The 16,935-nt window shown below is 55.8% G+C and overlaps 1 protein-coding gene across 1 annotated transcript; it reads left to right on the forward strand.

Annotated features, from left to right (window-relative positions):
* The first annotated feature begins 978 nt into the window (after positions 1-978).
* MCOLN1 (mucolipin TRP cation channel 1) lies at positions 979-16,374 on the forward strand. The gene is made up of 9 exons (XM_074935562.1): positions 979-1,174; positions 1,998-2,097; positions 2,708-2,802; positions 3,482-3,631; positions 5,249-5,350; positions 7,344-7,550; positions 13,955-14,050; positions 15,036-15,103; positions 16,299-16,374. Exons 1-9 carry the CDS (start codon positions 1,019-1,021, stop codon positions 16,372-16,374), a joined length of 1,050 nt encoding a protein of 349 aa, XP_074791663.1. The 5' UTR covers positions 979-1,018.
* Positions 16,375-16,935: the final 561 nt, after the last annotated feature.

A 16,935-nucleotide genomic window follows, 5' to 3' on the forward strand; every position in this document is an offset into this window, starting at 1 on the left:
AAAGAGGGTGTCGGCCATCCTCTGAGTCCAGACTCCTGCACACACATGCCCTCTAGGGCTCTGCAGTGATTATACACCCTTACCCCACCACCTAGATACTTAAGAACTGCATAGGGGAAACTGAGGCACCCCCACACTATTCAGAGGAAACATTAAGAACAGCCCTACTTCCTCACAGTTGGGGGCCGGGGACTTGGCACAGCCCTGTGTCACTGCTGCATGGTGACCTGTGAAGCTGTTAGTAGAGCCCTGGATATCCGTGGGTATCTGCAGATATCCCCATTCAGGGATGCAGAGATTCACAGACAATTTTTGTGGATCACGGATCGGATGTGGATATATATTTTTGTATCTGTGCAGGGCTGTAGCTTTAACTATCAGCGACTGGATCACGTTAGACCTTCCTCAGCTAGACTGATGATCCCAGTATCAAATATCTGTTCCCCAAGTAGGAACTGAGATCTAGTCACCCCCTAACCCTCTCTTTGTTATGCTAACTAGATAGAGCCCCGTGAGTCTGACTCTAAGATAGGTTTCTAATCTTTTAATCTCATGGCTCTTCTCTGACCCCTTTCCAATTTATCCACATTCTTCCTGAATTGCAGGCTGCAGAGCTGGACACGGGATTCCAGTAGCAGCTGAACCAGTGCCAGATACGAGGTTAAACCTCCCTCCTCCTACTTGAGATTCTCCTGCTTATGCATCTCAGGATTGCATTAGCCCTTCTGGCTACAGCATTGTGCTAGGCGCTCATGTTCAGCTGCAGTGTAAAGACATTACCTTGGTTTCCCTTTAGGCTGTGTTATCAAGTGGTTGGGATGGAACAGTGAGTCAGAATTCTGGGTTCTGCTCCTGGCTCTGCCACTGCTCCCGTGATTTCAGCTAAGTTGCTATTTCCCCATCTGTAAAATGGGCCAACACCTGCTTCTTAAAGGGGGATGGCCTGTGTAGCTTTGGGCCAAAAGGGGCAGCATGGTGCTGAGTGTCTAGCTGTGAAGAGCAGCTCCCTCTTGGAGTGATGGAATGGAATGTACCGCTCAGAAGACGTCCTGTTAGTCTGATCACTGTCTCCTGCAGGCTCATTAACGTCACCATCCAGTTTAAACTGAAGGCCATCAACATCCAGACGATCATTAACAATGAGATCCCGGACTGCTACACCTTCACCATCACTGTGAGTAACCCTGGCCCAGCTCTGAGCTGCACCTGCCTGTGCCAGAGAAACACATAGGCAGCACTCCCCCAGGGCTGCAGCTGCCTGAGGGAAGCATGGGAGTTTGGGATGAGTTAGAGATGGACAAGCCGTTAGCCTGTACTACCTTCTTCCTGGGAGACCACCCCACAGCCTGGTCGCTCTTGCTGTCAGGGAGCGTTCGCTCTTGAGCAAAGGAGCGGTCAGGCTGAATTCCTCCAAGCGATGTGCCCCCGGGCCAGCGAGCGAGGGCAGGTAGCTCTTTGGGCTGAGTCCCTGGGGTGGTGAGCAGCCGTGACATAGGAGGAGGGAGCCAGGGAGGAGGCCAAGGTTTCTGGCTGTGGTGCAGTTCTAGTGGGGGTCTCAGCTGGAAAGACACTGTGAAATTGCCCTTGCTCCACAGTGCCACCTGCTGACTCAAGCGATGAAGAAGTCTTCTGCTGCTGCTCATTCCTCTTGGCCCTGCAGAACCAGCTCAGGAGCTGGATTCCAACTGGCTCATGTGTCTGAGCCAAGAACTCTTCCCAGAGAGCCAGGAGGAGCCCAGCTGGGCTCCCTGAGCCTGCGGGGCTGCCAGGTGCACCCTCTCTGCATGGCCGCTCGCTGAGCAGGTTCTCCATCAGAGGGTCAGTGTGAGACCCAGCTGTGCTGCTGGCACATGCTGCCCGGCAGAACAGGACTACAATAAGGGAGTGAGAGTCCTGCGGCGGGAGCAGGGCTGGTGAGGACTATCCAGCCAGAGAGGTTCCTGGGCATCCCATTCCCTCCTCGCTGTGCAGTAGCAGTCTTCCTCTTCCTTCACCAGATCACGTTTGACAACAAGGCTCACAGTGGCCGGGTGAAGATCAGCCTGGACAACAAAGCTGACATCAAAGAGTGCAAGGACCCCAGCGTGTATGGCCGAGGTAGGGGGTGGGAAGGGCAGACAGAATGGGGGGCAGTCTTCCTCCCCCCCCCCCCCGCCACTGCTAACTGGAAGGGCTAACGCTGCTGTGAACCATTAAGGCCTGTCCATTCTAGACACCCCCTTTCACAGCAAATGTGACCTTGCCTCTGGGCTGAGCCTTCCTCAGCTAGATCTGTGCCGGGGGATGATTTGGGCAGGTGGAGGGATCTGTTCAGCAGCGTTGGAGTGATCTCTGGGTGATGTGACTCAGGGCAGGTGTCCATGGAAGACCATGCACCGCTCCTGTGATCGGAGCAGACACGCCTACTCCTTACTTCTTCACTCCCACGTAACTAAAATCCTGGCTTCAGGATGGGCACTGGGTGTCACCCCTGTTGTCTAGCAGGCTGATGGTGGTGGCTGCTCTCTGCTGGGCGTTCTAGGCTGGTGTGGCATGTGGGCTCCGGGCACTGCTGGCTCCATTCTCAGACCCTTGAGCGCTCCGTTCTTGTGGAGGAGCCTGTCTCCTTCGCTGCTTCTCCTCCACCGGGGCTCTCCTACACTGTACTCTGGGCTCCGCTTGGCCACCCTGGTGTTCCCTTGCTGAGGAGATCCACTGCCTCTTCCAGGAGACAACACCTTCCGCATGTTCTTTGACGTGGCTGTGATCCTTGTTTGTGTGCTGTCCTTCATCCTGTGTGCCCGGGGCTTGATGCTACAGCATGTGAGTACTGGCCTGGCCTGCTGGGCTGACCAGCATGAACCCTTTGAGTGCCACTGGGCAAACATCAGGCTCTGACAGCACAGCCCCTTGCACTCCTGCAGCCTCTCAGGAATGATGGGCCTCCACTTGGGTGTAAGGCTGTGCCTGCTGCAGCGATCCCCTCTGAGGCTGGGTCTCTCTGGCAGGAGGGAGGGTTCCCAGGGCATCTCCTATGAATCCCTTGAGGCACACATCTACTGAATAAGGCTGAGGGCTGTGGGCATCTCTGGGGGTGGAATGGCTCAGTCAGTCTGAGATGGAGCTGTCAGAGGCTGGAACCTGCTGCTCCCAGCTGAGTTGCCCTGGAGGTGAGCAGAGCATCAGACCAGTGAAGTGAGAGAAAGTGATGCTCTGACCTGGTGAAAAGGGCAAATATGAATTTTATTTTGAGCTACGTGAAAACCAGCTCTGCCCAGTGCTCCAGGAGAGAGAGAGAGTTTTGCTTTGTCTATTTCTCCCTCTGCAAGGGTGAGGATTCTGGGAGATGGGGCCCTGCTACTCCCACTGGGGCCTTCTCCGCCCAGCAGCCAGGTTCCAAACCAAACATCCCCAAGGGACTCTTGGGAGTCCACGTCAGCCCCCTGCTTGGGGAGCGTTGTCCCTGCTGTGGGTCCATCACCGCTCTCCATCCTGCTTGCAGGAGCTGGGCCATTTCTTTCAGAGACGCTACAACCAGGATGTCTCCCTGTCAGACCGCATGGAGTTTGTGAATGGCTGGTACATCCTGCTGGTGGTGAGTGATGTCCTGACAGTGTCTGGGACCATCATGAAGATCAGAATTGAGTCAAAGGTGAGGGCATGGCCAGGCATCCATTCCTGTGTGTGCTCTTCCCCCTCTCCCCCATGGGGCTGTGCCGGGGAACCCTCCCAGAGAATCTCTCTGGTAAAACATCTCCTCTGCACCCTGGGATTGCTGCCAGGGCAGGGGCACTGGCAGGGTGTGCAGAGCCACTGGAAGGCCACACCTTCGCTCCCAGCGGGTGGCGGCTGCGCTCTTGTGGCTGGGGCGCTGGGATTCCTCCTTGCGCCTCCCTGATAGGGTTAGGGGCAAGGACCCTGCTCAGTCAGGCCAGAGGAGAAGAGGAAGATGCTGGTCCTCTGGGAATGCACCATTTGTCCCCTGCCAGAGCTGTTAATAGCTGCAGCCTGAGGGGATTTTCACGGAGGAACTAGAGGAACCAGCTCCCTAGCGACCCCAGGCCAGGGCACTCAATGGGAGTGAGTCACAAAACAGAGAGGCAGCCAGTAGTCTCACTGACAAGTGACTTTGGCTGTAGGGCTGGCAGCTTGCTGGGCATGGAGATCCCAGCCTAGGTGCAGATGTGGGCACTGCCAAACCTCCTGCCTTGGGGTCATGTTCCCTCCTAACTCAGGGCTGTTTGTAAGATCAGTGCAGTAATCCTGTGGCTCTGTAGGCTCCTGCAGAGCTTGAGGCACCATTTGCCTGTTCTGTTCCCAGCAGGGAGAGAGGGACAGGGAAGGACCCACTCTGAGACTGCATGGCCCAATAGCTGCATATGGGTGCCGGATTGCTGCTGTCCCCATGCTCTGGAGTGAGGGAACGATCATGGCTACTGAGCACGTCTGAGTGTTTAGTGATGTCCTGGTCTGCGCAGGTCCATACGGGGCCCTGAGTGATGATCCCCCTCCAGTGTACAGCCCCTCCCCACCACAGACCGTAACGTAGGGGACCCAAGGCACTAGGTACTCGTGCCAGGTCTTTGCCTAGTTTAAAAGGGCCCGAGTGGCTTCCTCCCTTCCCTTGGGAAACCATGCCAGGTACCAAGCCAACCCTGTCCTGAGCCCAACCTGTTCTGGCCTTTGGTCCATCCCAAACGGGACCCCTGGCCGGGTTAGGACGGACAGACTGTGCTGTTGTCCTGGAGCCAGGCTTGGGCGTGATCAGTCTCCTCCTCTCCCCTCTGATTGGTCCTGTTGCTTTTCGCTGACCTGCCCTCCCCTCGCTCGCCTCCCCACTCCAGAGGCTGCAAGGCCTTTCCTGATGCAGATCTTTTCCAATCCATCATGTTCCAAATGCATAACGGGCTGTGGAGGAGGAGGAGCTCTCCTGTCCACCCGAGGAGCTCTCCTGTCCACCTGCCGGTAGCTGTCAGCTGGGTTCTGCTCCCCTGGCTGTAATGGATTCATAGATTCCAAGGGCAGAAGGGACCATTGGGATCATGTGGTCTGGCACAGGCCAGAGAACTTCCCCAGAGCAGAGCTCTTAGAAAAACCTCCAATCTTGAATTAAAAATTGCCAGTGATGGAGAACCCACCACAGCCCTTGGCGGAATGGTAGCGAGTGCTGGGTAGTCCGGGACACTAAGCACCTCAGCTCATGTTAATGATGGGAGGCACGTTTGCTGTGAAGGGCGGGGCCGCCTGATGTGTCTGTGTCTGTCTGCAGAACTTGGCCAGCTACGACGTGTGCAGCATCCTTCTGGGCACCTCCACACTCCTGGTCTGGGTCGGGGTCATCCGCTACCTCAGCTTCTTCCAGAAATACAATGTGAGTGATGCCTGCGTGCAGACGCACACAGCATGTAGCGAGAGAGCTCTGTCCCAGTGAGTGGCAACGCTGCTCGAGGTGCTGTATTCTGCTCAAAGCGAAGGCCTGGGCAGACTTTGCCCCCTCAATCCTGACCTGCAGCATGCCGCTGCATCTCCGTACCCCTGGCTCTTCTCTCACAGCTCTGCCGATGCCCCTCAGTCCTGACTTGCAGCCACGCCCCTGTGATTGCAGATGGGGTTCACCCCCCCCAGCTCTGCCAGTGCCCCTCAGAGCTGACTTGCAACCCCCCAGCTATTCCAGCCCTGCTCTCTCAGCAAACAAAACTGGAACAATTCAGTGTAAACCTGTTGTGTTAGCTAATGCTCTGTCCACTCCACATCAGTGCTCTGAAAGAATGGGGCTTCCAGCGCTCCCTTTAAGAATCATTTTGAAGCCTGCTGAAAGAACAGGAGGACTTGTGGCACTTTAGAGACTAACACATTTATTTGAGCATAAGCTTTCGTGAGCTACGGCTCACTTCATCGGATGCATGCAGTGGAAAATACAGTGGGGAGATTTTATATACACAGAGAACATGAAACAATGGGTGTTACCATACACACTGTAAGGAGAGTGATCAGGTAAGGTGAGCTATTATCAGGAGAGAAAAAAAAAAAACAAAAAACCTTTTGTAGTGATAATCAAGGTGGGCCATTTCCAGCAGTTGACAAGAACATGTGAGAAACAGTTGTGGGGAAAAATAAACATGGAGAAATAGTTTTACTTTGTGTAATGACCCATCCACTCCCAGTCTCTATTCAAGCCTACTTTACTGGTGTCCAGTTTGCAAATTAATTCCAATTCAGCAGTCTCTCACTGGAGTCTGTTTTTGAAGTTTTTTTGTTTTGAAGTTTGTTTTGTTTTGTAATATTGCAACTCTTAGGTCTGTAATCGAGTGACCAGGGAGGTGGAAGTGTTCTCCAACTGGTTTTTGAATCATATAATTCTTGACGTCTGATTTGTGTCCATTTATTCTTTTACGTAGAGACTGTCCGGTTTGGCCAATGTACATGGCAGAGGGTCATTGCTGGCACATGATGGCATACATCACATTGGTAGATGGGCAGGTGAAGGAGCCTGTGATAGTGTGGCTGATGTGATTAGGCCCGATGATGGTGTCCCCTGGATAGATATGTGGACACAGTTGGCAACGGGCTTTGTTGCAAGGATAGGTTCCTGGGTTAGTGGTTCTGCTGTGTGGTGTGTGGTTGCTGGTGAGTATTTGCTTCAGGTTGGGGGGCTGTCTGTAAGCAAGGACTGGCCTGTCTCCCAAGATCTGTGCCAGTGGTGGGTCGTCCTTCAGGATAGGTTGTAGATCCTTGATGATGCGTTGGAGAGGTTTGAGTTTTAGTACCCAGAAGTCACCTACTACAGGACAGGCCCAACAAAGAAAGCAACAGAACGCCACTAGCCATCACCTTCAGCCCCCAACTGAAACCTTTTGAAATGAATTTACCTTTTCTCACTGCTTTTAAAACCAGTGGGTAGCAGCAGCGAGGAATCACCTCTCTGTCCTATTGCACTGTTTAGTGCAGCATAGGGTCTGGAGCAGGTGAGGCTGCTACAGCAGAACCTCTGGCCCATGGCTTGGCTCGGCCTGGCTTGGCTCTGCCAGAGCCTCTGCTCCTGGTCAGGCAGCGATAAGCAGCGGGTGGCGAGAGAGGCAGGAGGAAGTGAGGGAGCCCTCAGCGGCCTGTTCGTGTTGCTACCCTGCTGGGGGATGTTGGCTAGTCCCTTCCCCTCTCTGCACCCATTTGGGGAAGGGGGCTAATGGCCGGATAGAGCTTAGGGCCCTTTGCTATGAAGGGGGAAGATCTGTGTTGCTGGTAGTTCTGCTGCCATTGAGCCTAGATGGTCACGCAGCGCTGCTCCAGCTCCCCATGTGGCTTAGCTCCCGGGTCTGCCTGGCCATACCTGTACTCAGGGGCTTGGCTCTCTGTCCCATGGGCAGTTCCGCTCCCTCTCCATGGTGTCCGAATGCCTCTTCTCCCTCATCAATGGGGATGATATGTTCGTGACCTTCGCTGAGATGCAACAGAACAGCTACCTGGTGTGGCTCTTCAGCCAGCTCTACCTCTACACCTTCAACAGTCTCTTCATCTACATGGTGCTCAGCCTCTTCATTGCACTCATCACCGGCTCCTATGAGACCATCAAGGTCAGTCTGGGGAGTGCTGCCTTCCCTGGGCTGCAGGCTTGTCCGAGCCCGGGAGCCATGTCCAACCTGCATGAAATGGACCTTGTCTCAGGTTCCCTCAGCCACCTCAATCTTGGGGTGGAGCACAGCATGTTGGGACATGAAGCCCTTCCAGCAGGGAGTATTGTGAACTCCATGGGCTGCCCTCTTAGAGTGGTGCCAACGGTGGGCTTAGTTACCCAATGACAGGTGTGTGGGCTAGGACACGTCCCCTCCCCCCGCCCTAGCTGCAGCTGGCAGTGATCGCCTGGGGACGTGGTTTGGAGACAGCTTTGCTTGAGACCATAAGCACTTGTGTGCCTGAGCCAGCCCGTTCCCAGTACGACCCATGGGCTCCACCAATTCAAATCCAAAGTGGTGCCACCTATGGTCCCTCCGGCCCTAGTATGACTGGCAGTGTTGCCATTGCCCTGTTGCTGCCAGCCCTCCAAGGGCTGTGGGGAAGGGGAGTGAGGGCCCTGGAATCTGCCCTCATGTGTATTGAGTTGGGAAGTCCTCTCTGGGGAGGCTTTGGCTTTCTCTTCAGTTCTGTGGAACTTTTCCTTCCACCACCACCCTAGGTAACCCATTCCAGTGCTTCACCACCCTCCTAATGAAATAGCGTTTCCTAATATCCAACCTAGACCTCCCCCACTGCAACTTGAGACCATTGCTTCTTGTTCTGTCATCTGCCACCACTGAGAACAGCCGAGCTCCATCCTCTTTGGAACCCCCCTTCAGGTAGTTGAAGGCTACTACCAAATCCCCCCTCATTCTTCTCTTCTGCAGACTAAATAAACTGAGTTCCCTCAGCCTCTCCGCGTAAGTCATGTGCCACAGCCCCCTAATCATTTTCGTTGCCCTCCGCTGGACTCTCTCCAATTTGTCCACATCCTTCTTGTAGTGGGGGGCCCAAAACTGGACGCAATACTCCAGATGAGGCCTCACCAGTGCTGAATAGAGGGGAATAATCACTTCCCTCGCTCTGTGGGCAATGCTCCTACTAATGCAGCCCAATATGCTGTTAGCCTTTTTGGCAACACGGGCACACTGCTGACTCATATCCAGCTTCTCATCCGCTGTAACCCCAGGTCCTTTTCTGCAGGTCCTTTTCACCAGTTCCTTATCTGCCTTTCAATTCCCATATTAAACCCCATCTTCTCCAATTGAGCTAATAATTTCCCAATTGTATCAAATGCCTCACTGACATCCAGGTAGATTAGATCATTGGTTCTCAAACTGGGAGTCACAACCCGGTTATGTGGGGGGGTCGCGAGCCCTGACCCCTGCGCCAGGCTGTGAGCCCCGACCACGACGCATGGCTGTGAGCCCCGACCCCTGTGTGGAGCTGCAGGGCTACGAGCCCCAACCCGGGCGTGCAGCTGTGAGTCCCAACCCCGACCCCTGCACCGGGCTGTGAGCCCCGACCCTGACAGGGACGCGTGGCTGCAAGCCCTGATCCCGGTGCGCATATGCAAGCCCCGACCCCGGCGCGTGGCTGTGAGCCCCGACCCCGGTGCGCGACTGTGAGCCCCGACCCCTGCGTGCGGCTGTGAGCCCCTGCTCTGACAGGGAATCGTGGCTGTGACCCCCGAGTCCGACTGCCACGTGGGGTTGCGAGTCCTGACCCCAACCAGGAGCAGGGCTGTGAGCCCTGAGCTGAGGCATCCAGGATGCTGTGAGCCCTGACCCCTGTAATGGGGTTTCAGGCGGAGCCCGGCCATGCTGAGGGTTATCAGCCGGGAGCACACACAGGGTTGTCAGCCCAGAGCCCCGCCACCCGCTGTGTTTTAGTCTTAATTTAAAAGCAGTGAGTAAAGGTCAATTCATTTTAAGCAATAGGGTTTAAATTTAGTATTTAACATAGTGTTAAATATCAAAAATGTGTTTTTAATTTTTAAGGGGGGGTCGCACTCAGAGGCTGGGTGTTCGAAAGGGGTCACCAATACAAAAAGTTTGAGAACCACTGGATTAGATCTACTGCGTTTCCTTTGTCTGAAACCTCAGTTATCTTGGCAGAGACACCGCTCAGGTTGGCCTGGCAGGACCTACCGATTATTAAACCAGGTTGTATTTTATCCCAGTTACCGTTCACCCCTTTGTCCTTCGTTACTTTCTCTCTCAGAATTTGTCCCCAGACCTGGCAGAGAGCTGAGGTCAAATTAAAAGGCCTGTAGATACCTGGACCACGTTTTTTTCCATTTCTTAAAAATAGAAACTATATTAGCAATTCTCCACTCCCCCGCCCCGAGTTTACAGTCATCAGAAATCCTTGCTATTGGGCTTGCAGTTCCGTGTGCCAGTCCCCTTACTATGCCTGGATGGAGCTTATGGGGGCCAGGCCAGCTCAGGATTCGGATGGGGGATGTTCAGAGGAAGCCCAGTTCCACAGGCTGTGCTGGGGGCTCAGCAGGAGGTGCTCTCCCCGCACAGCCATTGCTGGCCCCAGTGTGGTGCTCGGGGCTGCAGTGAGTGGGGTGGGAGGACCCAGTAGGGGGCGCTCACCCCTTCTAGTCTGTGCCGGCCCCAGCACAGTGCTCAATTTGTGCTATTTTGGGGGTTGTAAATCTAAGCTCCTGAGCGCTTGTCACGAAGGAGCCCATGTGCAGGCCCAGCTCCCCACGCTCTGTGCAGTGCAGTGCAACTCGATGTGGGATTCTTCACTTGTCCTAATCCACTGTGCTGTGTGGCTGTTAAACAGCTGCTCCGTCCCACCCCAGAGGTGGCTGCATCTCAGTGCTGGGCAAAGGATCCCTGTATAAATAGCCCCAGCACCCCACCCCAGAGATGGCTACATCGCAACCCCAGGGATGAACTGAGTGACTGGAATACAAGTGACTCTAGTCCTGGGAGTGACCAGGACTGCTGGGCCTCTTGCCGGGGAGGTGGGCAAGGCCTCAGCAGAGATTGGGGCCCTGGGGTGGTGCAAGGCCGGGGCCGAGATTCCTCTGGCTGTGGGAGCCCAGTGACTCAGTCAGTGCCCCACCCCCAGCCAGCCCTCCCCATTCACCAAGCCCTTTGTGCCAGCCATGTCGCTCTGAGTCGCACTAGGTGCCACTCGATAGGCCACCTACAATCACATGGTTTCTTTTCGGTGCCTCGACTGGGCAGCCGGTAACAAGGGGTGGATAACGGATTCTCTAGGCCAGGACTACGGACCTGCTCCCCCGCTGTGCCAGGGATGCCCCGCTGGTCCCATCTCTGCCCCAAGAGCCTCCCCCCGCAGTCCCTGGCAGGGAAGGGATTGCCCCACTGCCAGCACCCAGCAGGCCTATGTGTGACTTGAGGTTGGGGGTCTCAACCGCATCCCTAGGGGGATGGGTCCATGCTCTGACGGGCATTAGCTAGCAGCCAAGGACTGGCCAAGAGTGCCCCCCACTTCTCAGGCAGGGCAAGGGATGGGGTGCAGAGTGATCTGCTGTGGGGCCCAGGCCCTCAGTTTCTGGGGCTGGCAGCACTGCCCCAGTGATGAACCTCCCTGAGAAGCAGGGGACAGCTGCCGGGTCCAAAGCCTCCCAGCAAACACTGGCCATTCGGCACCAGCCAGGGGAAGGTCTTGCGCCCAGACCATTCTGGATCAGAACCGTGTGTGGGGAGACGGGAGCTGAACACAGACCCCTCCCCAAGCTCCCAGCAGCCCCCAGGGCCTCGTCCCTGCGATCCCTCTAACGCCATGAGGCCCAACAGTGGGGAACCCAGCCCCTTACCTGGCTGGTATCTCCCACGGCCTTGACGCTGGCCCCAGTTCAGCCCAGTTCCTCCACTCTGCAGGGCACTGGAGAAGCCTCCACTGGCAGCTTTGCCACTGGCACTCTGTGGCAGCTCCTGCTGAGGCCCCAGGGCCCACGCAGGGCAGCGCTGCCCTCCCAGGGGGCTCGTTAGCCAGGGCCATGCAGAAGCCTGGGTCCCAAAAGCCAACCATGGCTCCCCAGCCGGGAGCGGGTTTCCTTGACACCTGGGTACCCCAGGGGCCTAGATCCTAAAGAGCAGGAGGGAAAGATGCAGAAAGAGGAGAGCTGTGCACGGGGCCATGGAGTGGGGGGATGGGACAGAGAGACGTTTAAACCAGAGGGGCAGAGGGCGCGCCCCATCTTCCTCAGAGCCCTGGGCTGGCCTGTGCCCCCTGGCACCAGGGGTGGAGGCTGGAAAGTGACTTGCCTTGCCCCAGAGTGCCAAGGCCACTGGCTGTACCGGAGAGGCAGTACGGCTGCAGGAACCCCCCCCCACCCCCCCCCCCCCGCCCCAAGCCGGGCTCTGTGGGGCCAGGATTCAGGCCTGGGGAGCTTTGGGCCATGTGGAGGGGACTCCAGCACTGTGGAAAGGGCCAGCTCAACTGCCCCAGAGCCCACGGCTTGCGTCACACCCCCATCCCCCACGCCAACGGCCCTGCCCTGAAGGGACCCATCTAGGGGCAGAGCGGGGCTCAGGCTCTGTAGCCCCAGCGTGCCAGTCCCACAGCCGGCAGGCAACGCGGGTGCTGTCCCAACAGGAACTGGACTGAGCCCCTCTCCACAGCCACCACCCACTGTCAGACACTACTCCCCTGGGACAGATTCGAACCCGTGCCCCAGAGAGGAGAGATGCCCCCTACCCCCGCCAGCCCAGAATATTATTATTCATCTTACATAGCACTGTCCAGCAAAACACTTCCCAAAGGAGGTCAGTGTCATCATCCCCACTGTACACATGGGGAAACTGAGGCAGAGGGCAGAGAAGGGATTTGCCCAAGGTCACCCAGTGGCAGAGCCAGACATAGACCCCCAGTCTGCTGCATCCCAGTTCAGTGCTTTACCCACTAGGCCACACTGCCTCCCTTGACTCTGTGGCCATAGCTCGGGAGCGGCTTTCCCTCCACGCACTGCCAGGGGGAGCCATGAGATGTTTAGTATTGTCTGTCCCAAGTGTGGGGAGGCACGAGCCACCCCGGGTCCCACACAGGTGCCTCTGTCCACATGGCACGAAGGCCGAGCGGGCTCCTCAGCTTTGGTTCCCCTCTTGCCCCCCAACATTCAAAAGTCACTAGTCAGGCCTCAAAATCATGAGATTTGCTTAAAAAATCACAAGATTTTAATATTCATTTGCATTCTGGCGTGGCTGTGTTTGGGAGGCGCGAGGTCTGGGGCTTCTCCTCCTCGCCGAGGGTGGGCACTTTATATAATGAAAAACCGGTGACTCACTTTCTCGTAACTGTTGTTCTTCGAGATGTGTTGTTCATGTCCATTCCAAGCAGGTGTGTGTGTGCCGCGTGCACGCCGCCGGGAGATTTTTCCCCCAGCAGCATCCGTCGGGTCGGCCTGGGCGCCCCTGGGGTGGTGCCTTCATGGCGCCCAATATCGAGCCCCACCGACCCCCCACCCCCTCAGTTCCTTCTTGCTGACCCTTCCGACAGAGGGGCAGGAGGGTGGGTATTGGAATGGACGTGAACAACGCATCTCGAAGAACAACAGTTACGAGAAAGTGAGTCACCGGTTTTTCTCCTTCGAGTGATTGTTCATGTCCATTCCAAGCCGGTGATTCACAAGCTAGAGCTCAGGAGGAGGGGTCGGAGTTATCCACAGAAAAGGACATGGTTCTCCCAAAAGCCGCATCGTCCCTGGGCTGTTGTGTAATTGCACAGTGCGACGTAAATGTATGTATCGAGGACCAGGTGGCTGCCCTGCAGATTTCCTGAATAGGGACTTGTGCCAGGAATGCCTCAGAGGAGGCCTGGGCCCTGGTATCTGCGGAGCGGGCTCCTTTGCCAGGGTATAGCACTCCCTAATGCAGGACGTTATCCATGACGTTATGCATTGAGATGATATCGGAAGGCCCTTCATTCTGTCCGCCACGGCTACGAAGAGCTGGACGGATTTCTGGAACGACTTAGTTCTCTCTATGTAGAAGGCTAAGGCCCTACGCACGTCCAGTGAGTGCAGCCTGTGCTCCCTATCGGAGGATCGTGGCTTGGGATAAAACACTGGGAGGAAGATGTCCTGGTTCATGTGAAAATGGGAGACAACCTTTGGGAGAAAAGCTGGATAAGGCCTAAGCTGGACCTTATCCTTATGAAAAACTGTGTAAGGGGGCTCAGACGTGAGGGCCCTGAGCTCCGAGACCCATTGGGCCGAGGTAGTTGCCACGAGGAACACAACCTTTAATGAGAGATATAGCAGGGAGCAGGTGGCCAGAGGTTCAAATGGTGGGCCTGTAAGCCTGGAGAGGACTAAATTGACGTCCCAGGCAAGGACTGGCTGATGTGTGTGTGGGAAGAGCCTGTCCAAACCCTTGAGAAAACGACTGACCATAGGGTTTGCAAAGACCGAGAGACTGTCTGAACCTGGGTGGAAGGCGGAGATAGGGGCCAAGTGGACCCTTATTGATGACCGGGACAAGTTCTGGTGCTTTAGGTGAAGGAGGTAGTCCAGTATAAATGGCATGGGGGCGAGGAGCGGTGGCTGACTACGTTGCTCCGCCCAGATGGAGAACCTTTTCCACTTAGCCAGGTAAGTAGCCCTGGTGGAGGGCTTTCTACTACCCAGGAGGACTTGTCTGACCTGGTCCGAACAAGAGAGCTCTGTGGCACTTAGCCAGGGAGCATCCAGGCTGTAAGGTGGAGCGACTCCAGATTCGGGTGCCAGAGACGGCCCTGGTCCTGTGTGATCAGGTCGGGAACCAGCGGTAAGGTGAGAGGGGCCGCTATGGACATTTTCAGGAGTGAGGTGAACCAGTGCTGACACGGCCATGCCAGCGCTATTAGTGACTCGAGCCTGGTCCCTGCGGATCTTGAGAAGCACCCTGTGGACTAGGGGGATGGGTGGAAAAGCATATAGCAGGCAGCCCTCCCACGAGAGGAGGAAGGCGTCCCCGATGGACCCCGCACCGTTGTTCCCGAGAGAACAGACTGTCTGGCATTTCCTGTTGCCTGGAGTGGCGAACAGGTCTATCTGGGGAGAGCCCCAGAACCGGAAGATTGAGCTCACCACGTCTGGCTGAAGGGACCACTCGTGGCCGTTGAAGGTCCGGCTGAGGCTGTCCGTCAGTGTGTTTCCCACCCCTGGGAGGTATGAGGCCTGCAGGTGGATCAAGTGCTCTATGCAGAAATCCCACAGTGCAAGGGCTTCTCGGCACAGGGGAGAGGAGCGTGCACCCCCGTTTGTTGATATAAAACATCGCCGAGGTGTTGTCCGTGAGGATTGAAACACATCTGCCCGTTATGTGCGTTTTGAAAGCATAGCAGGCCAGACACACTGCCCTCCGCTCTTTGACATTGATGTGAACAGCGAGGTCCACCGGAGACCAGAGGCCTTGGGTCTTGAGGTCCCCTAGGTGAGCCCCCCAACCCAGATCCGAGGCATCTGACACCAAGGTGAGCAAGGGCTGAGGGCCGGCAAAAGGCACCCCTGGCAAACCATTCAAGGGTCGAGCCACCATAGGAGGGAGTCCAGTACCAGGTGGGGCAGGGTTATGACCCTGTCCAACGCATCTCAGGCTGGTCAGTACATCGACGCCAGCCAAGACTGGAGTGGGCACAGCCTGAGCCTGGCATGCTGCACCACGTAAGTGCATGAGGCCATGTGTCCCAGCAGCTTTAGACAGTATCGTGCCGACCACATGGGGAACTGTCTGAGGCTCTGTATGATGTCCTGAAGTGAGCGAAACCTGGCCTTCGGGAGGTACGCTCTGGCTTGAATAGAGTCCAGGACCGCGCCTATGAACTCTATCCTCTGCACCGGGGACAGAGTGGATTTCTCTTTGTTCAGGAGGAGACCTAAGTCAAGGAAGGTCCTCCTTATAAACTTGACCTGAGCTTCCACCTGGGCCCTCGAGCAACCCTTGATCAGCCAGTCGTCGAGGTGTGGGGAAAACCTGTATTTGGCGTTTGCGCAGGAACGCCACAACGGCTGCCATGCATTTTGTGAATAATTGTGGGGCAGTCAACAGTCTGAACGGGAGGACTGCAAACTGGTAGTGGCCTGTGTTCACCACGTATCTGAGGTAGCGTCTGTGATGTGGAACTATTGCGATATGAAAATACGCATCCTTCAAGTCGAGGGCAGCGTACCAGTCTCCTGGATCCAGTGAGGGGATAATGGAGGTTAGCGAGATCATGAGAAACTTGAGTTTCTTTACGTATTTGTTGAGTTGTCGCAGGTCCAGTATGGGTCTGAGGCCCCCCTTGGCCTTCGGTATTAGGAAGTACCGGGAGTAAAAACCCTTGCCCCTTAGCTCCTGAGGAACCTCCTCCACTGCCCCTACCGAGAGGAGGGACTGCACCTCTTGACACAGAAGTTGCTCATGAGAGGGGTCCCTGAAGAGGGATGGGGAAGGGGGTTGGGGGGGGGTCGGGAGGGTACAGAATTGGGTGCTCTCTACCGTGCGGAGCACCCAGCAGTCCGAAGTAATTTGAGACCAGGCACAGTAGAAAGGGGATAGACGGGACAAGAAAGTAAGATGGGAAGGATCCAAAGGTCGAACTGGCAATCCATCCTCGACCGTACCCTCAAAAGGGTGGTCTAGAGCCCTGTGGGGCCCTAGGCTGGCCGGAGTTTTGCCCAGAGGGAGGACGTTGCCTCCTCCGAATGCTCCTGTTCCACCTATGTGGAGCGTCCTGGCGGTTCTGGGGTTGATAACGATGAGGAGCAGGTTGAGGCCTAAACTGTCTGTGCTGGGTAGCAGGTGTGTGAAGCCCCAGCGAACGAAGGGTAGCCCTTGAGTCTTTCAAGCTGTGAAGTCTCTTATCCGTCTTTTCAGAGAAGAGAGTTACACCTTCGAAGGGGAGGTCTTGAATGGTCTGTTGGACCTTGTGGGGAAGACCAGAGACCTGTAGCCAGGAGCCTCTCCTCATAACCACCCCTGTGGCCAAAGAGCGAGAGGCCGCATCCGCCGCATTCAGAGCCGCTTGTAAAGACTCTCGGGAGACCAGCTTCTCCTCCTCCATGAGCACAAAGAACTCTCCCTGAGCTTCCTGGGGCAGAAGCTCCGTAAATTTTGCCATGGACGAACAGGTGTTATGTCTGTAGCGGCTTACTATGGCCTGTTGGTTGGCTATATGAAGCTGTAGACCTGCTGTGGAGTAGACCTTCTGGCCAAACAGGTCCAGTTTCTTGGCATTGCTGTTTTTAGGGGTGGAGCCTTGAAACCCCTGACGTTCTCTCTGATTGGCCATGTCAACCACCAAAGAGTCTGGAGGAGGGTGGGTATAAAGGTGTTCATACCCTTTAGAGGGAACAAAGTAGGGGCGCTCAGATTTCTTGGCCGTAGGTGCCAGAGAAGCAGGGGTTTGCCACAAGTTCTTAGACATTTCAGTTATTGACGTGATAAATGGCAATGCAACCCTGGATGGGCCGGAGGGAGCCAGGATGTCTATGACTGGGTCTAAATCTTCTTC

This window comes from Natator depressus, chromosome 20 (assembly GCF_965152275.1).
Source record: "Natator depressus isolate rNatDep1 chromosome 20, rNatDep2.hap1, whole genome shotgun sequence".
Taxonomy (NCBI): domain Eukaryota; kingdom Metazoa; phylum Chordata; order Testudines; family Cheloniidae; genus Natator; species Natator depressus.

Bases quoted from the DNA above. Each gene is read 5' to 3' on its own strand.
- MCOLN1 (XM_074935562.1), top strand. From the start codon at position 1,019: ATGGAATGGAATGTACCGCTCAGAAGACGTCCTGTTAGTCTGATCACT. The intron at 2,803-3,481 runs GTGAGTACTGGC...TCCTGCTTGCAG, and splicing joins GGGGCTTGATGCTACAGCAT to GAGCTGGGCCATTTCTTTCA. The intron at 7,551-13,954 runs GTCAGTCTGGGG...CTGGTGCTTTAG, and splicing joins GCTCCTATGAGACCATCAAG to GTGAAGGAGGTAGTCCAGTA.